Genomic DNA, 24,754 nt, shown 5'->3' on the forward strand with positions numbered 1-24,754 from the left:
TGCCTTTCTGCTGCAGCTTACCTTCCTGAAGTCCCTCTCAGCCAGGTTCTCTTCAGTATCCAACCCTGACAGTCCAGGTAACATACTATAGGGGATTAGCTAGGGGAGGGGTCATCTCCCAATACCCGTGTGCCCCTCTTCTCTTAAAATCTGCCTTTCACTGCATCCTTTTTAAAACCCAATTGAGGCAGGCCCAGATTTAAGTAAATAGGCCATCCATTGTCATCTGCCATTGTAGCCTCAGCCCTCCCCCCTGTCACTTTGTGTTTCAGGAGACCATCATGAGTGCTATGGGCACTGAGAGGATTAGCCACATCATTGGTGATTCCTGCCAAAAAGAGTAAGCACCTGAATGCTGCTGACAGGTCTATAAGCCTGGGGAGGGGGAGGGGGAGGTTAATAATACAGAATTTGCCCCTTCTCAACTTGCAGAGAGGATCCTCCCATTTTATTAGAAAGCCATCTCTTGAAGAAGGGATGATGTGCTTGCCTTTCTGTATTCCTGTTGCATTTCCTATCCTCTTCCCACTGTGCTAAAAAAAGAAAAGAAAAAAGGCCAGAGGAAGATGTAATCATCTTCCTCATTCTTGCACTATGTGAATTGGCAAAATGCACAAGAACCCAGCATAATAAAAGAAACTTCAGTATTAGAAGTACCTGAGCTGCTGGGCTATGGTAGGGAGGGTACCCAAGGTAGTCACCAGCTTCTGTTACTAATGAATTATCTACATTTCTGAATTAGTATATCCTCTTGGACATCACAAATGTGGGTGGGTGGATGAGCATGCCTGAAATTTCCCTTTTATATATGGGGTGTTGGTTTCCCTACTCTTTTTGGTGTTAATTTAAGTGTGGCATCCATTGGATTGAGTTTCTCTCATCCATTGATACCCAGATTAATTCCCCTTGCCTTAAACCTGTCTTTAATGCATCTGCCTTACATGGATGTTTAATCCTCTTCTTTTCTTCTCTGTGCATCTGTTTTCCCCTCCTTTTTTCCAATTCTTTTCTCATGCTTCCTCCAATTTCGTCTCTTCTACTATCTTTCTAGTTTCTGGTTGCCGTCAATGGGAATGAGAGATCGCAACCAGGTAAGATGGCTGTACTTTGCTTCTCTTGTATATTCTTACTTGATTTCTGTCTCTAGAAAGAATGAAGTCGTGGCCCCCAATTTTTTCCACGTTTGCAGCCTGTGTGCAAGGCCGAAAGACCTTCCTTTGGTCATACACTGTATGCTGGAAGACCTTACTTCACAATGACTCCTTGTATCAAACACTTCCCTAGGGCCTAAAACTTTGGCCTTCTCCTACATTTTCCCTCTTTCTAGCTGCCTTTCCATCTAGCTTTCTGATTATTTAAAGCATTTTTGGGGTGCATTTTTCTATCTGTTCATTTTGAATCACCAATAAAGTGTAGTGGTTAGAGTATCAGACTAGGACCTGAGAATCCATGGTTCAAATCCCCTCTTGGCCATTAGCTCAGCTGGTGATTTTTAGGCTGAGAAATAGTGACTGACCCAACCCATTTCACAGGGTTATTGTGAAGATGAAATGAGGAGAGGGAGAAACATGTGCCACCTTGAGCTCCTTGAAGGAGAGGTGAGATGTAAATGTAAGAATAAATAAATTTTCATGTGATTTTCCAGAACATAGTGTCTTCTCCCTCTGCCCCTTTTAATTGTTTGTTCATTATCAATAACAACAACATTCTCTCCCTGTCTTCAAAAGAAGTCTTACTGCATTTGATAGTTGGTTTAACTTGGTTATTTAGCCATGCTGGTACTTTCTTAGCTGTGCTGGTAAGACAGAGAGAAAGCTGGTAATTCCAAGTATATTTAGAGACAGTTTGCCCATGTTCTGGTTCCCACTGCTAATAGGGAGAGCCACTGAATATTTACACTTCAGTTCTCCCAATTAAATTTGCAGCCACAACTAACTTACACCAGTGTAAAAGGTTAATGGACTAACTCCTGAATGTACAGAGTTGTTGTTAGTTCAGTTACAATTTAATCAATTAGATGAGGTCTGTGTTCCTCATTTGATAGCAAAAAAAAAAATCTCTTAATAAGCTCAAAAGTGTAGTTTAAAAACCAGCAGTGACATACTTCATTTTGAACTCATCTGAAATCCATCTGAAAGTGAATCTGATTACAGTATGCCTAAACTTTTTCCAACCAGCTGTTCACATTATTTTGAAGTTCCTTGGGTTTTATAGTGAGCTTCCGGTAACTGGATAACTTATATGTTTATATTGTTCAAAATTAAAGTAAGAGGGCATCTATTTTTAAAGGAAAAAGTGCTTTTTTGCAGTACACAGTCAATCTAGCAATTTGAATTTCTTTGAAGTTTAGTTGGGAGCAAGTGGTAAGAGGCACTACAGTTGTTTAGAAGGTTGGACTTTGCAGGCTTCCATAGAGATAGTTGATAGGGTAAAAACTGACAACTTGCAATGCTGTAGTTTATTGGTGCTTTTCCTTACTATTTATTTAAGTTCTCTGTGATTGAAGATTGAACTGATCCAGCTGTTTAGCAGGGCCTTCCTGAGATTACGCTACAACAGATAGGTTGATGGGGAGTTGCATGTTAAAGTCTTCTCATGCACATGGAAGGAAGCCATTGAGGTCAGCTGTATCATTGACATGTTAGTTTTGCACATGCAGGAAGAATGTGTGTAGGCATCCAACTGTTTAATTCACTCCTTCTGGACCACATGGACTGTATCATATGTTCTGTTAATGTTTGAATAGTGTTTAGTTTTTGTTTTTTTTTAAAGAACCTCAAGTGCTGCTCTCTTGCCTTTCAGAAGAAAATATTTCTCGTTGTGGTAAAAGATTTGTTCTTTTTCTGGAGAAATAAATGCAGTATGCTGTGATCATTGGTACTGGTGAAGCTGATTGCTTCAATTGCTCACATCTCTGTAAAGAACAATTTGTTTCTGCAGTTGAGTTTTGCAAATGATCTTCTTGTAATCATTCTTTCTTACTGAGAGTGGAGAAAGGTGTTGCCTTCTCGACTAGGTGTGTTCAAAGTCCAGTTGGTTTTCTCCTTCAGATGAGTGAGCAGTGTGGCCTGGGGTCAGAAATTGGCCTGCTGCTACATATGGAATGTAAGACTCCAGATGATGTGAGAGACTGGGTAAGGATAGTTCAACTGTCTGTATTAACTTAACGTTACTTCACATGTTGTTAACCAATTCTCTCTCGTCTTTCCAGTTCAATCCATTATCTCCTCTCTATTCTTTGGATGTTCTTGCTGATGCTTCCCACCGAAGGTGTTCACCAGCACACTGCACAGCCAGGTAACCATCACCTTCTGCTTTCATTGTGAGGAATGGTATGGTATCTCTTGGTTTGTGGAGTCAGAAACAAATTGCATAGGTGACTTCCTTTTCTACTTCCTTTTCTACTTCTTTGGGTTAAAACATTTTTATCCTGCTTTTCCTCAAGAGTCCAAGGCAGCAAACTAAATGAGAGATTTACAACAACCACAGAACTGCGCTGCAGCATAAAACAAATACCATTAAAAATACCCATTAAAATGATAATACTCTGTTGCTTTCTGTATTGAATTTGAATTGATTTTATGTATATGTTGTTAGTGTTACATGTGAACTGGGCCAATGAATTTGGATGACAGATACCTGGACAAGGAGCAGACTTTGTGTTGTGCATTAGAAAGCTCAATATAATAGCGAGGGAATAATTGAATAGGGAGGTTAAAGAAATTTTAAATGTGAGGAATGGCTCTATCCATTATTCAATTTAGCCTGGGAGTCTGAAGAAAATGCTAACTAAAAGTAGAAAATGTAAAAATCCAGAATAGCCACTTCAAATTATTGTCATGGGAGCGGACAACATATATTATATGAAGGATATTGTATTATTTAAAATAAATATGCCTCAGTGAGGGATATGTGAGATTAGGAAGAAATTTTCATTTGAGATCTTTGAAGTTTTCACTCTTGTTCTATAGTTCTGGTCTGGCAGAATGTCATGACTGGTGATAAAATGTTGAGTGGAGTGGACTTGTGCTAGAGCAGGCATATCCAACTCCCAAGAGACTGTGATCTACTCCCAGTATAAAAAACTGGCAGTGATCTACCCATTGCCATTTGAGGGAGGAGGAGCATGCATGGGGTGAGTGGATTGCCCAGAATTGCTGAGCTTTTTTTAGGAGGAAAGTGCCCAGAGTTGCTGAGCTTTTTTGGGGAGGATTGCACAGAGGTTTTTTTAGCTTTCCCCCCATAACTTTTTGTACACGATAAGGATCCCGTGATCTACCAGGATCAGCTGGGAATCTATCGGTAGATCACAACCTGCTGGTTGGACATCCCTGTGCTAGAGGGTCAAGAAGGTTTCATTTGTATTGCTAAAATGGAAATTATTATTATTAATGGAAAGTATTATTTAACAACCCAGATTTGGTTGGCAAATTCTACTGTAATATGTAGCTTGTCTTATCCTTTTTGGGCCATTTGTAATGTTTATTAAACCTATTGCTTCAGTACCTTGTTCATTTTTTTGTCATTTGGCACACATACTCTGTAGAGGTGTGTGGTTGGAAGTACCTTACGTTATGACAGGAACTTGCTTAGATAACCTTAATGTTCTCTGCAGCTCTTATTATGTTATGATGATGAAAGCCAGTAGCTTAAACTTGGATGAGCCTTGAGCTCGGCTTGTAAATAGCTACTTGTCACGTTTCTGGTAGTGAATTTAATTTGATTCCAAGTGAAGTTTTTAAACTTTAGGTCAGACATAGGCAAACTCGGCCCTCCAGATGTTTTGGGACTACAGCTCCCATCATCCCTGACCACTGGTCCTGTTAGCTAGGGATGATGGGAGTTGTAGTCCCAAAATATCTGGAGGGCCGAGTTTGCCTATGCCTGCTTTAGATCTTACTTTGTATTTCTGATGACGGACATCTCTGTATGTATGCAGTTAGGTGAGCAAGTAAATATGTTTTGGGGCTTGTAACTTATGAGTGGGCTCTGCTAATGGGTGGGAATCAATTAGTCCCATTAGTGGAGGACCTACATTAAGGAACTCCACTTTCCAGAATTGGCTTGTGAGTGGTGTTCAGTCTGGAGAACCCCTGGAATAGCATTCAGGGGAAGGAGTGGAGGAATTGTTCCATCAGACAAGCTGAAAGGACAGCTGATCAGCTTAGCGCAAGGTAAATTCCTCCCATAATTTCCAAGCTTATTGAGGCTGTATTTCTTAAGAGATATAATATTCTGGCATGTAGCAGAAAGAAAAGCATCCTTCAAAAAGTGCAGCACCGTGGGCCATCGTTGCCCATACTAGCTTTATGCCATGTAAATTATTTCCCTACTGCTCAAACTGCCAGTTCTTATAAGCACTGTCTGCCTCCGGAAAGCCTTTCACAAATGTATTATGCAATTGGAAGCAGTGTTATCAGGCAAATTCTGTTTTTTTCACCTGTCTGCCTTAACCTATGTTTTCTTTACCTCCCTAGTGGTTTCCGGTGAAATTCATCTAGGTAGCATAGTCACTGTCTTGTAACCCATTGCTTCATTTAAACAGAGCCGCCAGCCAGATTGCTGAGTGTAGAGCCATGGGTGTGCGAGGAGCGGCTTTTTGGTGTCAAGGAGAAGGCTCTGCATGGAGGGTTCCTTGGAAGATGCAGTTAAAAGGCTGTATAAATTGTAGTATACCAAGACTTTCTTTTTAGCTGTCTGTCTGTGATGTGGTGAGACTTCTCTCAAAGTGTCAGAAGCAGCACTGGGAATTCCACACCCATCATTAGAAGTGGTGTGGGAGGGGGGGTGGGTTTGGTGACTCTGTTATCATTAGTAGTATAATTTTATTTTGCAAAGCGGCGAGATCCCCCCCGCCCCGCTTTCCCTCCCTTTTTGCCATCCTCCTTGGGGATAGTTGGTGTATTAATTTGCTGTATTGCCTCCTGGCTGTTCCCAGGCTGTTTTGATTCTTCATCATGGAATTTTAATGGCCTGCCGCTTCTTGGGAGGCATGTGAGAGAGCGCATCTCAGGGACCGCTTTCCTTCTTTCCACATGCCTGTAATTGTGGCTATTTAAGAGCACAAAGCATTTACTAATCATGCCATGTCTGTTGTAGCTTCTGTTTGACAATGCACTTTTTAAAAGTGGAAAGCATGAAGAAGTCGGCACTGAGAATATGTTCCTCAGTACCAATGTGAATTGCATTGAGGTAGCAGGTTGAACTTACTGCTTTCCATGTATCTAGGTGGCAGAATAAAGGTTCCCTGTCTTTGCTTTCCTTGGAAATGCTTAGAGCAGGAAGCTTTTTTAGCTTAAAGCCTGGGCAGGTTGCTGGGGTCCACATTCCATTGGTACATGGGGCAGAAGCGCACATTAGCTATATATTGCCCATGCAAAAGTTGGCAGTTACAATTCTCCATCCAGGCAAGCAGAAGGCATTGCCAGAGGTCAAAGACATCTCAGGCAGGCAAAAGCACAGAGCATGGCCAGTGATGTCAGGAGAGTCCCAAGGGTCGGTTAGATGACTGGGGAGGGGTCACATTGGGCGCCTGGGCTTGAGCTTCCTCGTTCCTGGCTTAGGGCATTCATTGCCTTAGTGGTTGGCTAGTTGGCCATTTGGGATGGTATGGTATTTCTCAGTATAGCTCAAGATTTCCTAAGCAGAGCCAAGTTTCCTGTCCCATTTCTTTCCACTGGTTAAGACCAGGTATTATTAAGAGTCTGGTCTCAGTATGAGATCTGCCAAGTTCAAGTTAAGACAGGATTAATATGTGGCCCATGTCGCCAGAGGAAATAACCCATGAAGAGTGCTAAAGCAGAGCCCATACTGTGGCAGCCACAGATGAAATCTCACTGCAGCATGATATACCATCAACCTACATTATGAAACCCACTTTCAGAGTTGCATACGGTGGTAATGCATTAGGTGCCTTTCTGAACCCTTGGAAAACATTTTTCTCGTCCTGGGTCACCATCTTTCTGGTATGTGATTGTAAATGTAGTTTAAGGAGGGACAAAAGTAAACAACCAAACCATCTCTTTATCTGTGTCTGCTGTGCTGCCAAATGCAGGTGTTGCATTGGGAGTGTGTGTGTGTGTGTGTGTGTGTGTGTGTGTGTTAATCACTGACGGGTGCTAGTGGCCAGCATAATGGAAAAGAAATGCAGAGACCTCTGTTGAAAGTTGCCCGTGAGTAATGTGAACATGTGTGGCATGCTGTTGTTTTGTTAAAAGCACTTCTGATGCTGACTGTTGGAGAAGAGGGTGGAGATAATCTCCCTAGGGCTACATTTTGGATAGGCCAGTCTGGTTGCCAGTCTCTCTAGTACATGTGTAGGGAATTTTTTTTTGAATGAATTGCTTATCATTTGTTACCAGGACACTTTTCTGTGCTGTGCAGTGGGTTAAAACTTGCATGCAAAGATGTTGTGTTCACTGGATGGGATGAGCAACTTGTAGTGATTTCTACCTATGATGTGCAGATCAGAATTGGGTGCCCAGCTGGCTGGTGGTGTTTCAAAGAGGAGAAGGATCTCTGTTCTCACTATTAATTTTGACCTTTGAAGGCATCAGAAATAGCCCCAGGTGGTACCTCAAGGCTTAGAAAAAGCACCTTTTATGCATCTGGTATTTGCAGTGGAAACTGTATGTACAACTGCAACAGCTGAGCTGAATACTGTCACAGTAGCAATACCCTTGATAGGAAGTGTGTTCTACTGAATGTTTCCTTCTGCATGAGGATAGCTGAACTAATTATTTTCAAGGCGATCAGTTAATAAGCACATTTCCTTCCTTGCATTGGTACAATCCATATATTTTGCTTTCTAAAATGGGGAAAATACAAGAGTCTTCAACTGTATTATCAGTCTGAGGGTCTACAAAGAAGGCCTTAGAAAACTCATGAAATCCCTAAGTTTGATATTATAATAACAAAGGACCATATTTTTCACCTGAAACACTTTTCTGTTCCAAAGGGAATGCTTTGTATGGCTGTCTCTCAGAAGGTCAATTGCAATTAAACGTACATTTCAAGAAGGGTGCTTGTTTAATGTACAGTAATACCTCCGTGAACATCTGTCCTGTCGACTGTCCATTTTGGCGAACGTCCACTGTAAACCCGGAAGTACCGGAACAGGTTATTTCTGGGTTTGCCGCTCGCGCATGCACAGAAGTGCTAAATTGTGCTTCACGCATGTGCAGAGCAGCGCTTTGTCGAGCATCCCTTTCGTGGAGCATCCGGGGCTCCGGAATGGATCCTGAACTCAGAACAAGGTACCACTGTAGAGGGTTCCTTGAGATGCCCAGTTCCATCTTGTTTGCATTATGCATAGGGGAAAACAAGGCTCACTTTTCTGGGGGAGTGGAGGGAGCTCTATTGCCAACCTAAATATGATGATTCTAGTGTTCCAACCTAATGCTTATTAGACAAGAGAGTAAAACTTCACCTGCAGTTGGGAGTTTCCACCTCTGCAGATCAATCTTAAGATCTGTGTATGGTGTCCTGCTTTATGTGCCTGCCAGTGAAATCAGTGAGGTTGGTGAGTGCATGAAACAAGTCCTTCTTGGCAGCAGCCCTGCAATTGGTACTTAAAAAATAAATAACAAATAAAGGGACAGTCAGGATGGTGTTTGTTGCCTTAAGTTTTTAATCATTATACTTTATTTCTTCTTTTTTAGGCAGACAAATATACATCTCGGACCCCCATGTTCAAGGGACATAAAGAGGAAGAGGAAGCCTGTAATGGCAACAGCCTCCCTTTCCAGCCCAACTTCAGGTAAATTGGCTAAACCTCAGTATAAATGGTTAATGATTTAGGGGGCTACTGTTTTGAAGGAGCAGGAAAACATCTGAATTTTAAGAAAGACCTGCCCTTTCAGCTGTTCCCCTGTGAGATACAGAGGCTTCCCAGGGCAGGGTTGTATCACTTGCATTGCACAAATGCTACAGTTAGTATTGGATGCAGAAAGTTCATTTTCTACTCCTTATGACTGTGGCAGTTATTTGGATAATGGCTGATGAATAATCAAAAGGCAGCTTTTCTGCAGTTTGCTTGCTGTTAAAAAGTTCAGTAAAAAATATTTAGAAAATAAAAATCAAAAGGCAGTGAGGGCACTCAGCTCCTGATGGCCAGGAATAGGGCTTAATAATATTTCCTTGCTCTTCTGCCTTCTGTGACTAGCAGGGGCAGAATTTGGCATGCAACCAAGTATATGCATGTTAATTTAGCTCATGTAATTTAGTTTGCAGAACTTGGCCTTCCTTTGCACATTAACATCACTTAAAAAAAAAAAAAAAAGCACAGAGTTTACCCCAGCCTTTTCCAACCTAGTGACCTGCGGCTGTGCTGCCTAAAGTTGATGGGAATTGTAGTCTAAACTATCTGGAGGCTAGCAGTTGGAAAGCCTGGTTGACACAGTCCAACTACTAGTAGTGAAGTGTTTGGAAAGCTTAAAGGAAATAGGATATGGATGCTGGCTTCTCCCTTGTGCCAGTCTCTTGGTACTTTGCCTAAAGAGCATCTTACTCATTGAGAGAAACTGTTTTGTGCTTTGAGAGTATGCTTTATTTTCTTAAAGCAGAAGAAACAACATTTCTGGATGAGAGAGGAATATGTAGGTTATTGGATTGAAGGTCACCCATACATAAGAATAATCCAATATAATAATAATAATAATAATAATAATAATAATATAAAAACAATAATAATAAAAAACAATAATAAATAATAATAAATAATAATAATAAATAATAATAATAATAATAATAATAATAATAATATACCACCCTTCATCCAAAGGTCACAGGGCTGTTCACAACTTAAAAATACAAAATGAGAACACAAAATACATAATAAAACAAAAGCAAACCAATAACTCCCCCCTTTCTATAAACACATTTAAAAGGTCATAGAATATTCATCAGCTAAAGGCCTGGTTATAGAGAAGTATCTTCGCCTGGTCCCTAAAGAAAAAGCATTAATTTTAACAAAAAAAGTGAACTCCCATTGATTAGCAAATGCTTGGACAGAATGAGGTAACAATTAATCCACTAATAAGGATTAATTAAATAGAACCAGCTCCTTGGTTTGCCAGCACTGGTGCCTTCTTCATTGCCAGTCTTAAATGTTTTTTTTCCATATCTCTTGCCCCTTGATGTTTCTGGTCTCTACACAGCTTTGTGTGTGTTCTGTTCAGGCATGCATCCTCAACTCTAAATGCATATGCAGGCAGATCTACTACCCTTGTACTACTCCTACAGGCTCTAGTAACAAAATAAAATGTTGGTGTGAGTGGTAGTAATAAACTTGCAATGCATATCTACCATAGGGTAGATACAATTAACTACAATTAACTACAGTGCCTCAGGCAGGAGATGATGCAGGTGTGTATGTAGAGAGGCGACGAACTGTTGAAACACAGAGCTGCATGTGCACCTTGTGTCCTGACACAAGCTGAATGTCTGCTCATGGCCCTCTCCTTTATTAGAAAAGAATGTGAGGGGAGAGATGAGAGCCAGTATTCCAAGGAAGCAAGATATCTTTCCGTGTTTTTGTGTGATACATGGGGCATGCACATCTCTGGCCAAAGGATTCTTCCCCCCCTGGCATGCTTTCAATCAGCACTGACTTGGACATTTCCTCTCTGACTAGCTTGTTGGACTCAATTTTCTTTCGCTGTAGATCTAGCTTCACGTGACGACTTTTTGTGTTGGCAGTGAAAGATTGTGTGAGTCACCATTCAGGCCCAGGTCTGAGAACGAGGGGGGTTGTACAAGCAAGGATGCCCCATTTGGACTAGACCGTGCCTCCAAAACAGATCTCTGGCTGAGCCCAACAGCTCTCATCTCACTTGTTGACCAGGTCCTGCTTCAGTGAACTCCTTTTATGCAACCCGTGTGCCCCAGAGAGGTGAAGGACACAGCCTGAGCTGGCTCCATCAGTCAGCAGAACAAATGGGCTTGCTCTGCCTAACATCGGGCCATCTCGGATTCCACCTCTTTTACAGAGATGAGTGATGAAGAGAGGCTCGTTCCGCTTTGCCGCTGTATTAATACACATCAGGGGCCAGCTCCCGGCACTAAATCACGCTACTGCATACATCTGTTATCGGACTCCTCACCACCGTGATGAACAAGACTGCAGATAGAGGCTTCCTCATGTCATTCTTTATAGGATTTTCCTAAAAGAATAAATAGCTCAAATCTCTGCCAACACTCTCCCCTGTCATTGTGATGAATTTAGCTTCTTTCTTAAACATGCAGCAACAAATCTTCCTTTGTCGTAGACCCCTCCCCCTCCCCACCTACAGAAAGTTTTGTTGAATTTGACTGAATTTAGATGATGATAGTCAGGCCACTTAAGATGCATCCAGTGGTGGCAACGGAAGCTGCAATCTGGAGGGTTGTTTTTTCTTTTAACCTAATATATATTTAATGGCACCCGTACAAGGTCATGCCCACTTACCCTGGGTGAATCTGGAACTACAATTCCTTGGCAATCCCTAAGAAACGGTTCACACATGAGAACCCTGTGTGGTCACCTCACGCTTCTAGAGCAGCTGCCATCCCTAAAAATGGGGTTATTATGTACACCACTGTTGCCACTCCACCATGGAGACCCTAAGTCGCACTTGCACAAGGGCTTTTGCAGTTCCACATATTCCTGGGGCAGTTGTGTGTATGGGTCAGATGCCACAAATAGTCCTCAAGTGAAAGTATGGTAACGTTCTACCTACTCTATTGCTGGGCAGTGGTTGAGGCCTAGGATATTATGCAGGCCTAATAGCAGGGTATTATAGCAGGCTTAATAGAATTTGACTCTTAACTAGACTTGGAGACCGTCCCAACCCCCTCAAAATACCTCCCAAATCTACCTGAGAAACAGTTTTATGTTCCCTTGTTTTAGGCATGTCTCATTGTCTCACAGTTCCCCATAGCTTTTAAGAATGTGGGCTGCATTTGGACCCTCTTACAGCTGGGCTTCCATTTGCTCATGGTCCAGCTGTCTTCAAGGAGGAGGTGGTTTCATTAATGGCCTTTTAGGCAACGTATTCTTGCTCAATTTATTTCAGTCACTTCAGTGGGACGAATAAAAGGATTGCTAGTTTTCTTTCCAACGCTTTCCTGCAGCATGGGTAGACACTGCAAGGTGTGCTCAAGCTGCTTCAGTGACAATCAAGTGAACGTCATCCATTTTCTTTTGCGCAAGGCTGATTTCTCTTTTAGCAGGAGAGTTTGGCTGCATTTCTGACGAGGTTAAAATGGTGCTTAGACAGGATCCCACCTTTATCCCTAAAGTTGTTGCTTCACTTTTTCCACAAGGAAAATGCGTTATTTCTTTCTGCCAACTGCATATTTCTGGCAGATCATGTATTCTTTGAAACAAGGGTCTTCAGAAGCAGAATAAAGAATCGAAAGCAAGCAAGCAAGTGCCAATTTGTCCAAGCCTGATCACAGAATTTTGGCTGTTTGGGCAGAGAATTCAAATTTCCGTTTGATGCAGAATGAACACAACCTTGGGTATATTAAACACAGAACAGGGACTATTTATTTGGTGAGGTCACTTCCACAGCTAAGAGCAGAGGTGAGTATCTGGATGTTGCTGGACTACAATTCCCATCATCCCCGACCAATGGCTATGCTGACTGGGACTCATGTGAGCTGTAGTCCAAGAACATCAGGAGAGCCATGGGTTCCCCATTCCTGGGTTAGAGCAAAAGAAAGTCTTAACTGCTGGGGGCTCTCTAGTGCTGAAACCAGGAATGGTTTTCAGAAGCTCTGGAGTTATCCATATCCTGCTTTAAATTGGCACTGTTCTCCCTTTCTGCCCACCCCCATGGCACCCTGCAGTCTGCATAAAGAGGAGGGTGCATTTATGATGTTTTTGTGTTTTTATTGTGACTGACCGCCCCTTCCCTCCTCAGCAACATGCTGGCTATGAGCAAGGCATTTATTGGCAGAGGGTGTGGCTTTCTACGTAGCGTTTTGAAATGCTAATAATGAACAAATGAAACAATGCTTGGAATCTACATAGTATTCTAGTCTTTTAGAGCTCTGTAAACCTGGCTGAAAGTAAACGAATAGGATAGGCAGTCATGGCAGTGGAAGCATACGGTGGGGCTTGGCACCTAACATTTGATGTGCAAATTGTACCTTGCTTTGATGTTCCTGTTCATTGTATTTCTCTTCCTTTTTTATTGTGATGTCCCAGCAGCTTTATCCATCCACATAGATACTTCAGACCCAGGCCCGCCTGTGCCACACTCCCAGAGGCACCAGAACTGACTGAACAGGCAGAAGCCATTCGTCAGAGACAAGCTGCAGCGCTACTACCCCAGGCAGCTTTCTAAGAAAATGCCACAGGAGATGGTCCTTGACTGCACTAGATGGAGGCAGCTCATCCTTTGTCAACTAGTTGGGCTTTTTAATATGTTGGACTTTGGAGTACGTCAGAATTTTCCTTCCGGCAATAGCTATCTCTTCAGTGTTAGCATGTGACACACACCTCTGTCAGCATGATATGTTTACCCCACTCATCCTGCAAATCATGTTTGTATATCTATATAAAAACGCATAATCAGTGTTGGGGGTTTCCATATTTCCAGTGTTCCTGCTATTGCTATGCAAGTATTTGTCGCACACTCTCATTTCTAGCCCCAGAAGCTGCTTGGTGGCATATGCAAAATGGTATTTGGTTATTGCAGGCGCCTGTCTTTGTTGGAAAGCTCTTCATTTCTCAGACACATCTCAGTTGTTAGCAGAGTCCTGTGTTTAATAGAAGAAATTCTATTTGCAGTTCTTTGGGGAAGCTGAGCCTGTGTCTTTTGTAAGCATAAGACCCCAAAAGAAGCCAGCAGTGATCCCTGAGCTAGAGTGGAGGTTAACAGAGGATAAACTGTTTTATCTGAACTGGGTGACTTGAATTTTACATTGGGAACATTTCCAAAAGCAACGTGTTGGTCAGTATTTTGAGGTTTGCTTCCCCCCACTTTAATATAATATGTTTCAGTTTTTCCTTCTGTATCACTGGGGTATCCTAGTATTGCTTTTAAACTATGGTTCCTTCCTTGCGATCCTCATTTCTGTGTATCCTACTGCATGAGCCAGTGGAACCATAAATGCAAAAATGGGACTGTCATGTCAGGAAGCTTTCCAATATATAACCTTAAAGCGAATGACAATGAAATGGACTCTACCAACAGTAGCTTTTTATGTTTTGGAAACTATTATAAGAATCATTTGAGACAGTAACCTGAACATAAGTTGCTATGAGAATAGCCTTTTAGATGTGTGGTTTCAAAATAGCCTTTGTGGATGACAACCACTTACTCTGTTGTCTTCAAGCTGGGATGTTTCCTGTGGTATAAAACATCCCACATTCCTGTGGCAGTATGTCCTCAGAAGCGCATACTGTGTTTTATTCTACATTTCCTGATTACAGTGTACTCACTATGATGTAGACGTGTTATATAGTAGAGAGTGGTGCCTTCTCCCAACAACTCTTTCATTGCTATCCTTTTTCCAATATATGTGAATGAAGCTGCAAAATAGTCCCAATTCCTAGATGCCAGCATCAAAATGAGAAGTCCTGACAACCATGTTATTTTTCTAGCACTATTTACATTAGAGCACATCATCACCCTCCTTCGATTATTGTCTGGAGCCTCCCTTGTGGGGTTGTTTTCTCAAGATGTGCCTCGGTGAGCATGCGCAGAGTCAACTATTATATTTTTAATTGGGTCCTGTTGGCTTGAACGTATAAGGAGAGGGTGATTTATGCTTGCAGGCTTTCTGTAGGCGTTAGGTTGGCCTCTGGAAATGCTGGTCTAGATAGGCCTTTGGTCTGATCCAGTGGGGCTTTTCATACGCTCTTAAGGCCAGAGCAAATGGAATCGGGCTTGCTTCTGTGCATACAGAACCTCTCATGAGAAGCAAATCAGTGTTGTTTCGATGTAGATGAAGGGTTAGCATGTTTCACTTATTTTTGCCTTACAACTCATAAAACGGAAAGTGTGATACAGGCACAAGAAAATGTTCTTGCTGTACAAAAATGATAGCCCTGGAGATCATTTCTGGTTGTGTTAAGGAATTTGATCTGGGTTTATCAAATAATTCAGAGCAGCTCACACATGCCTTACTAGAAGAGTCACATTAGTGATGCTTTGCCTGTGTCTGAGCCTTTTGCACCAACCATGTATCCCAGGCACAAGCTCTGATCTTCAAATGCTCTGAGTCCTAAATACTCTGAAATTGACTGAGCAAAGGAGCCTTTTAATCCTGTGTGAAGAATGCACAAGACAAGGATTTATTTGAATGGATCGGTGAAGTCTTGAGAGACCTTGGAGAGCACCACCATTATCAATACATTGCATCTGTGTTACTCATGTTACTGTCTCCTGTGCAAACTCCCATGTAAATAAGTGTGAGCTACCATCTTGTTTTTTGTAGCATATCAGACACACCTATGTTGCACAATAGGCTTTAGCCTGTGTCCCAAATATCTTGTAAAGCTTTTTCTGTGTCTAGAGTACGGAATCAGTAGTTGTTGGAGCACAGGTTAAGATGGGGTTCAGATGAAAATAATCAGTAACTGAGTTGCATTAAGTGATGATGAGTTGCACCGTCACCAATTCCTTATTTTGTTTGCACTTAAAACTAGCTTTCCCCATATAACACTTGTAAAATATAACAAAAACTTGTACCTGGTTGCTTCAAGGTGTCTCAAACGTAGCCCAAACTTGCTAGTGTGTGGCTTTGTTACTGAGCTCTGAGATTGTTATTTCCCTTAAAAGAAATAATTTGTAAGAATGTAAAATGCTTATATTGATGTGTACAGTCACTGCTATACTTAACGGGCCACATACTCAAAATAGGATGATTGTTTAGCATGTGAACCATGTAAGCCGGCCCTTATGAATTCCACACAATAATTTCCACAGAATAAAGGGCAGATTCTTCTTTAAAGGAATGCATATTCTTTTAAGGAGAAGGAAGCTCAATTCTGTGACTAAAATACATTTATGCAAGTAATGCATATTGTGCCAAGTTCTGACTGCAATGTGGGATATGGATTTATTTTTAAAACAAATGTTTTACCAGGTGGAGGAGGTGGCAAGCAACAAAGTAGAAACAACGAGAGGTTGAACAGAAAGTGTGAACAGAATCTAGAGGGCATCTGTAACAGCTGCCAAATTATTATTATTATTATTATTATTATTATTATTATTATTATTATTATTAAATATGATCACACAATTGTGGAACCCACAGGACCCTGTATATAAGTGTTTGAAAAATTACAACCATGTAACAAGTTAAAGGTTTTCTGTATTTTACTGTGGGTCCATTCAGGCATGTTCTCTAATCCAGGCATGTCCAAAGTCCATCTCGGGGGCCTAATCCGGCCGGTTTAATCCAGCCAGTGTGGCAGTTTATTTCCTGGGGTAAAATCCCCCCAAACCCTCAACTTCAATCCTAAAAAAGGTCAACAACTTTGGTCGACCCTCATGGCCCTCTTTGAAAAAAGTTTGGACACCCCTGCTCTAGTCCTTCAAATCAGTTTGTAGGATTGATGTGTACTTCAGTACAGTCATACCTCTGGTTTAAGTTGTTTCAGGTTGAGCATTTTCGGGTTGCGCTCTGCGGCGACCCGAAGTAACAGAACGCGTTACTTCCGGGTTTTGCTGCATGCGCAAATGCTCAAAATGACCCGTTCGCATCCAGAGGTACCACTGTATTTTTTTTTATTTTAACCTGTATACTAAGCTTGTGACATGCCTTCTTCCCCCCCCCCCAAAAAAATAATGTAATCAGCTGAACATAGTTGCTCACATTTGGGCAATTCATTTGGGAGATACAAGTTACTTTTAACTTATACTGTACGACAAGATAGAATAATCATAGGCTACTAATTCCCTACAACAACAGCCACATCAAAGATGAACTAGCCAATTAATTGGGGCTGGATAAATATTGTGAATGGGGACACACATCCAGATGAGCATCGCCATGAGCAGTGCATGAGATAGGCTGATACTGTGTGCATATCTCTCTTGCTAGATCAGGTGCCATTTTTGTTCTTATCTAATGAAGTTTATTTCATGCACAAGGCTTCTAAACTGATGCATGTGTGGAGAACCTGGATAAAGAAGTGTTTCTCTTTCATGACACTAGAATTTGGAGGCATTCAATGAAACTTTTAGCAAATTCAGGACACTAGAGCCAGTATGGTGTAGTGGTTAAGAGTGGTGGACTTGTAATCTGGTGAACCGAGTTCGCGTCCCCACTCCTCCACAGCTGCTGGGTGACCTTGGGCTAGTCACACTTCTCTGAAGTCTCTCAGCCTCACTCACCTCACAGAGTGTTTGTTGTGGGGGAGGAAGGGAGAGGAGAATGTTAGCCGCTTTGAGACTCCTTAGGGTAGTGATAAAGCAGGATATCAAATCCAAACTCTTCTTCTTCTACCCCCCCTTCCCCCAAAAAGTCTTTGTTCTGTGCAGAATTTATGGAATTTGCTGCCAAGAGTTATGATGGCCAGTAGCTTATACAGCTTTAGATGGGATTAGACAAATTCATGGAGTAAAAGTCTTTTCAATGGGTACCAGGCATGATGCTTATATGCAATTTCTGGGATCAGATGTAGTGTGCTGGTGAATATCTGTGGCTCATAAGAGTGGCTTTTCAACAGCTGCCACGTGCATGATGCTCTAAACTTGCTGCATGTATCCGTATGAGCAGTCCTGTATGCTCTGACTTCTGCATTGGGCTCTAGCATGCGTTGGTTTTGCTACCACAAGCAGTGTTTGCCAATGGCATGTCAATATACCGACAAGGCGAAGCAGTATCTAAAGCAGCTTGCCGCATAGGGCAGCTGCCCTGTGCATATAGCTTCACGGAGCTCACACATGGCAAGAGGAGCATCAGAAACACTCCCTAATACATTGCAGCCTGGCATGTACATAGGAGCCAAATGCACATAATAGGCTGCTTTCAGTTGTAACTGGATGTTTGCGCTTATCTTTGGCACTTTAGCATTAAACTGGAAGCAATGCTGCGAAAATCTCCATGCTGACCTATTGTATCTGTATAGTGCAAATGGGGAAGGGGCCAGCCCAGGCTGAAAATTTTGTCTAGAGTAATGGAGCTGGATGCATATCATGTTTGGGCCAAATACCATTGACAAGCCCCATGCAGAGCTACTTAGCCAAGGCCTACTTTCTGGCCTAGCCACACTGCTCTGCATGTGTAATGTTGCCAAGCATTTATCTTTTAAACAACAGCTTCATGCCTGGGAGAGGCAACCAGTTAGTTGCATTTGTAACCAAATTCCTGAAAAGGAATATAAAAACATTCTTTACAATTGAAAGGTGTGGGTGGGAACTTGCTGCCCACCTATTTTCCACCCTCATTTGTTTTCTACAGCAGAACTTTAATTTTCACATTTCCTTAGACACATTGATTTGTGATGCCAAATGCAGTTGTCCGGTGAACTCATGGGAACTCTGTTTTGCAGGTACTGTACTACAGTTGGACTTTGTGTTCTTTTTGCAGTATTTTGTGAATACTTATTTTAATCTGTATGTAATATGTCATTCATATCACAATTTGAGATATCCAAGGCTTTGCATCAATTCATGTAGCGTTTCTGATTTCAGAGAGGAAGAGCTTAGAATAAGTGCTCGCATTGAGGCCTGTTTCTCATGGAGGTGGCAAAACTTGAGACTGAGCTGTAGTGCTACAGACTCAGATGGAGGCGCTCATGATTGAATGCTTTCTTCAGGCCAAAAATGCTCTCTCCATGTAAAAAATAAGAACCATGTACATTTGGGGAGAAGAAAAACTGGATTGTGTCTGGCGCAGGGTGACAAAGATAGTAAGGGGCCTTGGGATCAAGTCATAGAATCATAGAATCATAGAGTTGGAAGAGACCACAAGGGCCATCGAGTCCAACCCCCTGCCAAGCAGGAAACAGATCTAGTCCTACATCTAAAGGTTGAAGGTGCTGAGTATTTTTAGCATGGAAAAGAGGCAATGTGAACGCTACCTTGAAACATTGAAGATAGATATAAATGATGGAGCACATTTGTTTTCTGTTGCCCCAGAAGGTAGTACCTAAACAAACAGGTTCAAATGATAGGAAGGGGGAATTTGACTAAAATTTAGGAAGAACTTCAACTTATCTGTCTGTGGAACAGACTGCTTTGGAAGGTGGTAGATTCTCCATTACATTTCCAATATGAAGTTGCTTAGTTACCTGTTGGGAATGCTGTAGCCATGAATTTCCTACGTCCTGTACAGGGGTAGGAGGAGATGTCCTTTTAAGGTACGTTCCTCTTCGTGTGAATTGACTGGGCTAAAGCCCTTGTTGACAAGTAAAAGGATTTCTTTTGTGAGGAGAATTCATCGGGTAGGCATTCTGCAGTCTGGAGCAGTAAATTCCAGTGACATGTTTTCCATCTTACATAGAACTTGGCCTCTATGTGTGAGGGTTTATTGTTATGTAGGGTTTATTCTAAGCTTGCTCACTTCCCTTTTATTTCTTTTAACTCCATGGAGCTGCTCATATGAGTAAGCTCTGGAAACTTGCTAAAGGACAACTATTCTGAGCAGGAACATGTCCTGTCTTCAAATGATTGGGCATCCTTGTGCCAGTTTTGTAATATAGCAGGCACTTCCCTTCTACAGAAGTTCTACTCCCTGCAATCTCTATAAGGCTTCTTGACTACACAGAAGTCACTTGTGGCTGAATCAAGTTTTTGGCAAGTCTTTCATTCTCAAGGCCTTTGCAAACGCCTTTTGGGGCAAGTAACATGCTATGTTGTGCTTCTGGAATTTATTTTAGAAAATGCTGTTTAGAGAGCAGCTTGCATAATACGTTAAATAAAGATCTCCTGCTAACCATGACATGCGTTCTTTTTAATTGTTGGCAAGTCTCCATCCAGATGTCAAATTCCCCTAGTGCTCAGTCTGAGCATGGTGTGAAAGATACTTTAGCAAAAGAGGCCTCTCCAACACAATAGTTTGGCACTACAGGAGCTGTATGGATGATCCGTACAGGAATTGGTATAGTCTGTGCAGATTAATTTACGGTTGCCATAAGTATGGAATTTTTTGGACATAGACAGTATTTGGCCCTTGTAAACAGCATCAGGGTGGAAATCGCTGAAAGCTCATCAGCTTTGGGCAAAAAAGCTCAACAACTTTTGTGTCCAGATGTTCACTTTTTGAAATATGGCAATCCTAATTAAGGATGATGGGTGTTAATCAGAAAAGCCTGCGTAGTGAATTTGAGGCTGATGGAATGACTGCTCACATTCTTCTCTATGCAGGTTATGGTATACAGTGCTAAGATGTTTATACAGTTTAGGTTATAAACAACTACTTCCTGTACTTTTTTGTTCTTCTGTATTCCTAACTTCCCAACGAGGTAAGTCAATCTTCTTGCACTTGTGGAACTCAGGCTGGGACATTGTGGAAAGAGATTGCTTGTTTGCTTGCAGTATGGCTACATATTTTGTAAGATTTTATTCTCGCACTGCTTCAGGTCAGAATTTTACAGAGTACAGCGCAAAAACTTATTCATACATAATGATGGTTTCCCAACAAACCATGGCTGCCTCCTTCCTTCTTTCCTATGCCTAAACACAAAGCTTGGCTTTGTTAAACCACAGTTTCACGTGATGTCCCAACTCGGTATCTGATTTGAACGATCTCTGCAAAGGTATCTGAAGAAGTGTGCATGCATACGAAAGCTTATACCCAGAACAAACTTAGTTGGTCCCTAAGGTGCTACTGGACAATTTTTTACTTTTTTATTTCAACTGCGTCAGACCAACACGGCTACCTACCTGACTCTGCAAACTATGACACTGAATTAGGTGAACCCACCTTTGCAGTTTTAGCAAACCACAAATTATTGAATTAGAATGAAAGAGGGGAACGGAGTTGGGCTCATGGCTGAACAGACTGTGTGATGTAATATACTTCTGAAATATCACATACTCTAAAAATTCAGCACACTGCCATGTTTCCATGAATAGCAAAGCAATTGAGCATCTTATTTTAGATGCCAGAAGGACAGGAAGGTTTATATAGGTTTTGCCTCTTGACACTGATCTGCTGAACGTAATTGAATATGGGCTCACAGTGTTCACCTTGAGATTATTTTTATTTGTTACTGTGCCCTTCCCCCCTATTTTTTGTCTTTCATGGCATTTGAGAAGTTAGTTACATGGTAATAGTAATATGCACTGACAAGACTTGTATAAGACAAAAAATGGACTTTACCTCCTTACTCTGAGACAGCATTTAATGTCATCAGAGGAACACGAATGAAATGAGGAACTGCTTGTGTGATGTTAAAAGGTTTTAACATTCAGTCTGCTACTGGTGGGAAAGAAATGCAGGAACATGAAAAGGATGGTGGAGAGGGCCGTTGCTCAGTGGAAGAGTGCATATTTTGGGTGCAAGAGGCCCCAAATTTGATCCCCGACATTTGCAGATAGAGCTGAGAATGTTTCCTGCCTGGAATCCTGGAGAGAAGAAGAAGAAGAAGAAGAGTTTGGATTTGATATCCCGCCTTTCACTCCCTTTAAGGAGTCTCAAAGTGGCTAACATTCTCCTTTCCCTTCCTCCTCCACAACAAACACTCTGTGAGGTGAGTGGGGCTGAGAGACTTCAAAGAAGTGTGACTGGCCCAAGGTCACCCAGCAGCTGCATGTGGAGGAGCAGAGACGCAAACCCAGTTTCCCAGATTACGAGACTACCGCTCTTAACCACTACAGCACACTGGCTCTCTGCCAAGTCACTGCCAAGTCAGGGTTGGCAGTACCAGTGCTCTGACTCTGTACAGGACAGCTTCTGATGTCTCCTACGAAACAATTGAGGCCTGTTTTAAATTGGTGATTTCATATTATTAACAACTGGAGCCCTCTAGGCAATTCTAGTATGCAACCTTCATTCACTTCAACCTGGCTGTTGGGAAAGCCCTATTGATTGGAGCAGTGGGAAAGGCATATACAGTGGTACCTCTGGTTACGTACTTACCATATTTTTCACTCTATAGGACGCACTTTTTCCCCTCCAAAAATTGAGGGGAAATGTGTGTGTGTCCTATGGAGCGAATGCAGGCTCCTTGGCTTCAGTGATAGCAACGCTAAGCCTCCGAAGCGCAGAGGGAGCGCTCCCTCCGTGCTCCAAAGGCTTCACGTTGCTTTCGCTGAAGCCTAGAGAGCGAGAGGCGTCGGTGCACACCCACCCCTCTCGCTCTCCAGTCTTCAGGGATAGCCGCATGCAGCCTCTCCGGCAGGGAGAGGCTGCACGTGGCTATGGCTTCTTTAGCCCTGTGCAGCTTCTCCCGGGAGGGAGAGGTTGCGTGGGGCTAAAGAGGAAGCCAAAACAACCAGCGGGAACCATCCCGCTGGCTGCCTTGGCTTGTGCCATAGCCGCGTACAACCCCTCCAGCTGGCTGCCTTGGCTTGTTCCATAGTCGTGATGCTTTTGAATTATGGTGCTGGAGGAGACTCTTGAAAGTCCCATGGACTGCAAGAAGATCAAACCTATCCATTCTGAAGGAAATCAGCCCTGAGTGCTCACTGGAAGGACAGATCGTGAAGCTGAGGCTCCAATACTTTGGCCACCTCATGAGAAGAGAAGACTCCCTGGAAAAGACCCTGATGTTGGGAAAGATTGAGGGCACAAGGAGAAGGGGACGACAGAGGATGAGATGGCTGGACAGTGTTCTCGAAGCTACCAGCATGAGTTTGACCAAACTGCGGGAGGCAGTGGAAGACAGGAGTGCCTGGCGTGCTCTGGTCCATGGGGTCACGAAGAGTCGGACACGACTAAATGACTAAACAAAACTTTGCTTCTGACTACCAGTCGCTGGAAACGGCAGGGGGGGAGAATGCGCTTGGGCCCTGTTTATGCGCTTCCCACAGGTATCTGGTTGACCTGTTAATAAGACATTTTCATCCAGGTATCCATGGTGAAATCAGGATCTCTTTCCTAGACAGTCATGACCAGTTCACTCCCCATTTAGTGTATAGGATTTTTCTGACCCATGGGCAGACAATGAATTGCTAGACCCATGCCAGATGGCTGCTTCTTGGAGATGCTGCACTCCACAGCAAGAAGTGCAGAGCCTGAGAGGTCTAGTCATGTTCAGGGAGCGCAAAAGGGCTCCGCTAAGACTGAGCTCCTAATGGATCAAGCTGTCTGCTCCCTGGGCCCTGTCCAAGGTCCTGAAACTCTTTCCACAAACTTCCCTTGTTCTCAGGAACTCTAATCTTGACTGAACTCACGTGCAGATTGCTTGCTAGATTTCACCCTTGTGAACTGCTTGTGGGAGCAGGAGACGAGCTCCTGGCAGTTGCCAATGGATGGAGGCTCTTCACAAGAGGATCATGAACCCATGTGGCAGATCCCTCCAGATGCTGTAGCATGGAACTCTAGCTGTTTGGGACAGCCTCCTTGTGGCAAGTGTTAACAGGCACACCACCCCTGCGTTCCTTGCTATGCGGAAGATTGATCAGAATCTGCTTCATCTAAAGCAGCGTTTCCCAAACTTGGGTCTCCAGCTGTTTTTTAACAACAACGCCCATCATCCCCAGCTAGCAGGACCAGTGGTCAGGGATGATGGGAACTGTAGTCTAAAAACAGCTGGAGACCCAAGTTTGGGAAACCCTGATCTAGAGAGTCAGTGTGTTATTGTGTTTGAATGTCAGATTAGGACCTGGGAGACTAGGGTTCAAATTCCCATGTGGCCACAAAGCTCACTGGGTGTCCTTGGGCCAGTCGCTGCCTCTCAGCCTAACATACAGAGATTAAACAAAGAGGACAGGAAACCACGTGCAACCCCTTGAACACCTTGGAGAAAAAGGTGGGATATAGGCACAATAAATAAAACAAAACTAAATAAAATAGATGACAACCGTCTATTACTCCATGGATTTGTATAGCTATTTAGGCCACAATTTAATTGCTTTTGCTAAAATAAAGGCTCACATTTTAGAGTTTAGTGGCTACCTGCTTACACCAGGCCTCTGACTGAAAGCTCACAGAAACCCGTTGGTGGATGACAGTTTGACTTGCAGCTGTGGGAAAGTCTTACCCTGAGTGGAGATGTAAAAATTAAGCAAATGGATTTCCCCCCTTTGGCACCGGATACCACCTCTTGCTATTCCCTTCCCCTGTTTTCCTCTAACGGACGGGGAAAGCATTAACTTGGAATAATCAATGTAACTTCCTGGAGAGCCCTTTGAGTAAAAGGCTTGTCATGTTTCTTCATTTAGTGGAACAGACGGGGGCCTGTTGTCGGGAGGCCTGGGCTGCTCCCCCTGCAGATAGATGCTCCCACTTACAAAATGTGCTCCGCAGACTGATTGGTCGCGAGCTATTTGCAAGCAAATGCTTCTCTTCCAGGAAAAGTTCTGGGACTTTGGGATCGCGCTGCTGAGAGCAATTAGCGCTGCTGAGAATGCAGGGATCAGGAGACGGGGCTTCTTGAACATTTGTCCTAGTGAACGTTCCCCAGTTGAGAGAGACCGTTTTAGCCTTCCCTAAGAGGGAGAGACGCATTGGTATGTAACTTTACAAAGGCCCTTAAAACTTCTCTTAAACAAGAGCAGTCTAACTGTTTGCCAGTGCTAGCAAACTAGCCAATGTGGCGTAGTGGTTAGAGTGTTGGACTAGAACCTAGGAGACCAGGGTTCCAGTCCCCACTTGGCCGTGAAGCTCTTTGGGTGACTTTGGGCCAGTCACCGACTCTCAGTCT

General features: G+C 42.8%; 1 protein-coding gene and 1 long non-coding RNA gene across 12 annotated transcripts in view; both read left to right on the forward strand.

Moving 5' to 3' along the window:
* The window catches only part of GPATCH2L (G-patch domain containing 2 like), a 33,521-nt gene extending 13,640 nt beyond the window's left edge, over positions 1 to 19,881 (forward strand). For 2 of the 11 annotated variants that reach the window (XR_014549017.1, XR_014549023.1), the window contains exons 6-11: positions 273 to 340; positions 1,052 to 1,091; positions 3,212 to 3,297; positions 8,661 to 8,758; positions 13,193 to 18,873; positions 18,959 to 19,881. Coding sequence is in view for 1 of the 11 variants with exons in the window: in XM_083617451.1 (XP_083473577.1) it covers positions 273 to 340; positions 1,052 to 1,091; positions 3,212 to 3,297; positions 8,661 to 8,758; positions 10,989 to 11,110 (414 nt within the window). In the remaining 10 variants the exon portion in view is untranslated. Of the gene's footprint in view, positions 1 to 272; positions 341 to 1,051; positions 1,092 to 3,211; positions 3,298 to 8,660; positions 8,759 to 10,988; positions 11,236 to 13,192; positions 18,874 to 18,958 lie in introns of those variants that run through there. The other 9 variants (XR_014549018.1, XR_014549024.1, XR_014549021.1 and 6 more) reach the window with 6 other exon arrangements.
* The window catches only part of LOC310766653, a 331,293-nt gene that overhangs the window by 40,288 nt on the left and 266,251 nt on the right, over positions 1 to 24,754 (forward strand). The window lies entirely within an intron of this gene.

Source organism: Podarcis filfolensis, assembly GCF_964270895.1.
Source record: "Podarcis filfolensis genome assembly, chromosome: 1".
NCBI lineage: Eukaryota > Metazoa > Chordata > Lepidosauria > Squamata > Lacertidae > Podarcis > Podarcis filfolensis.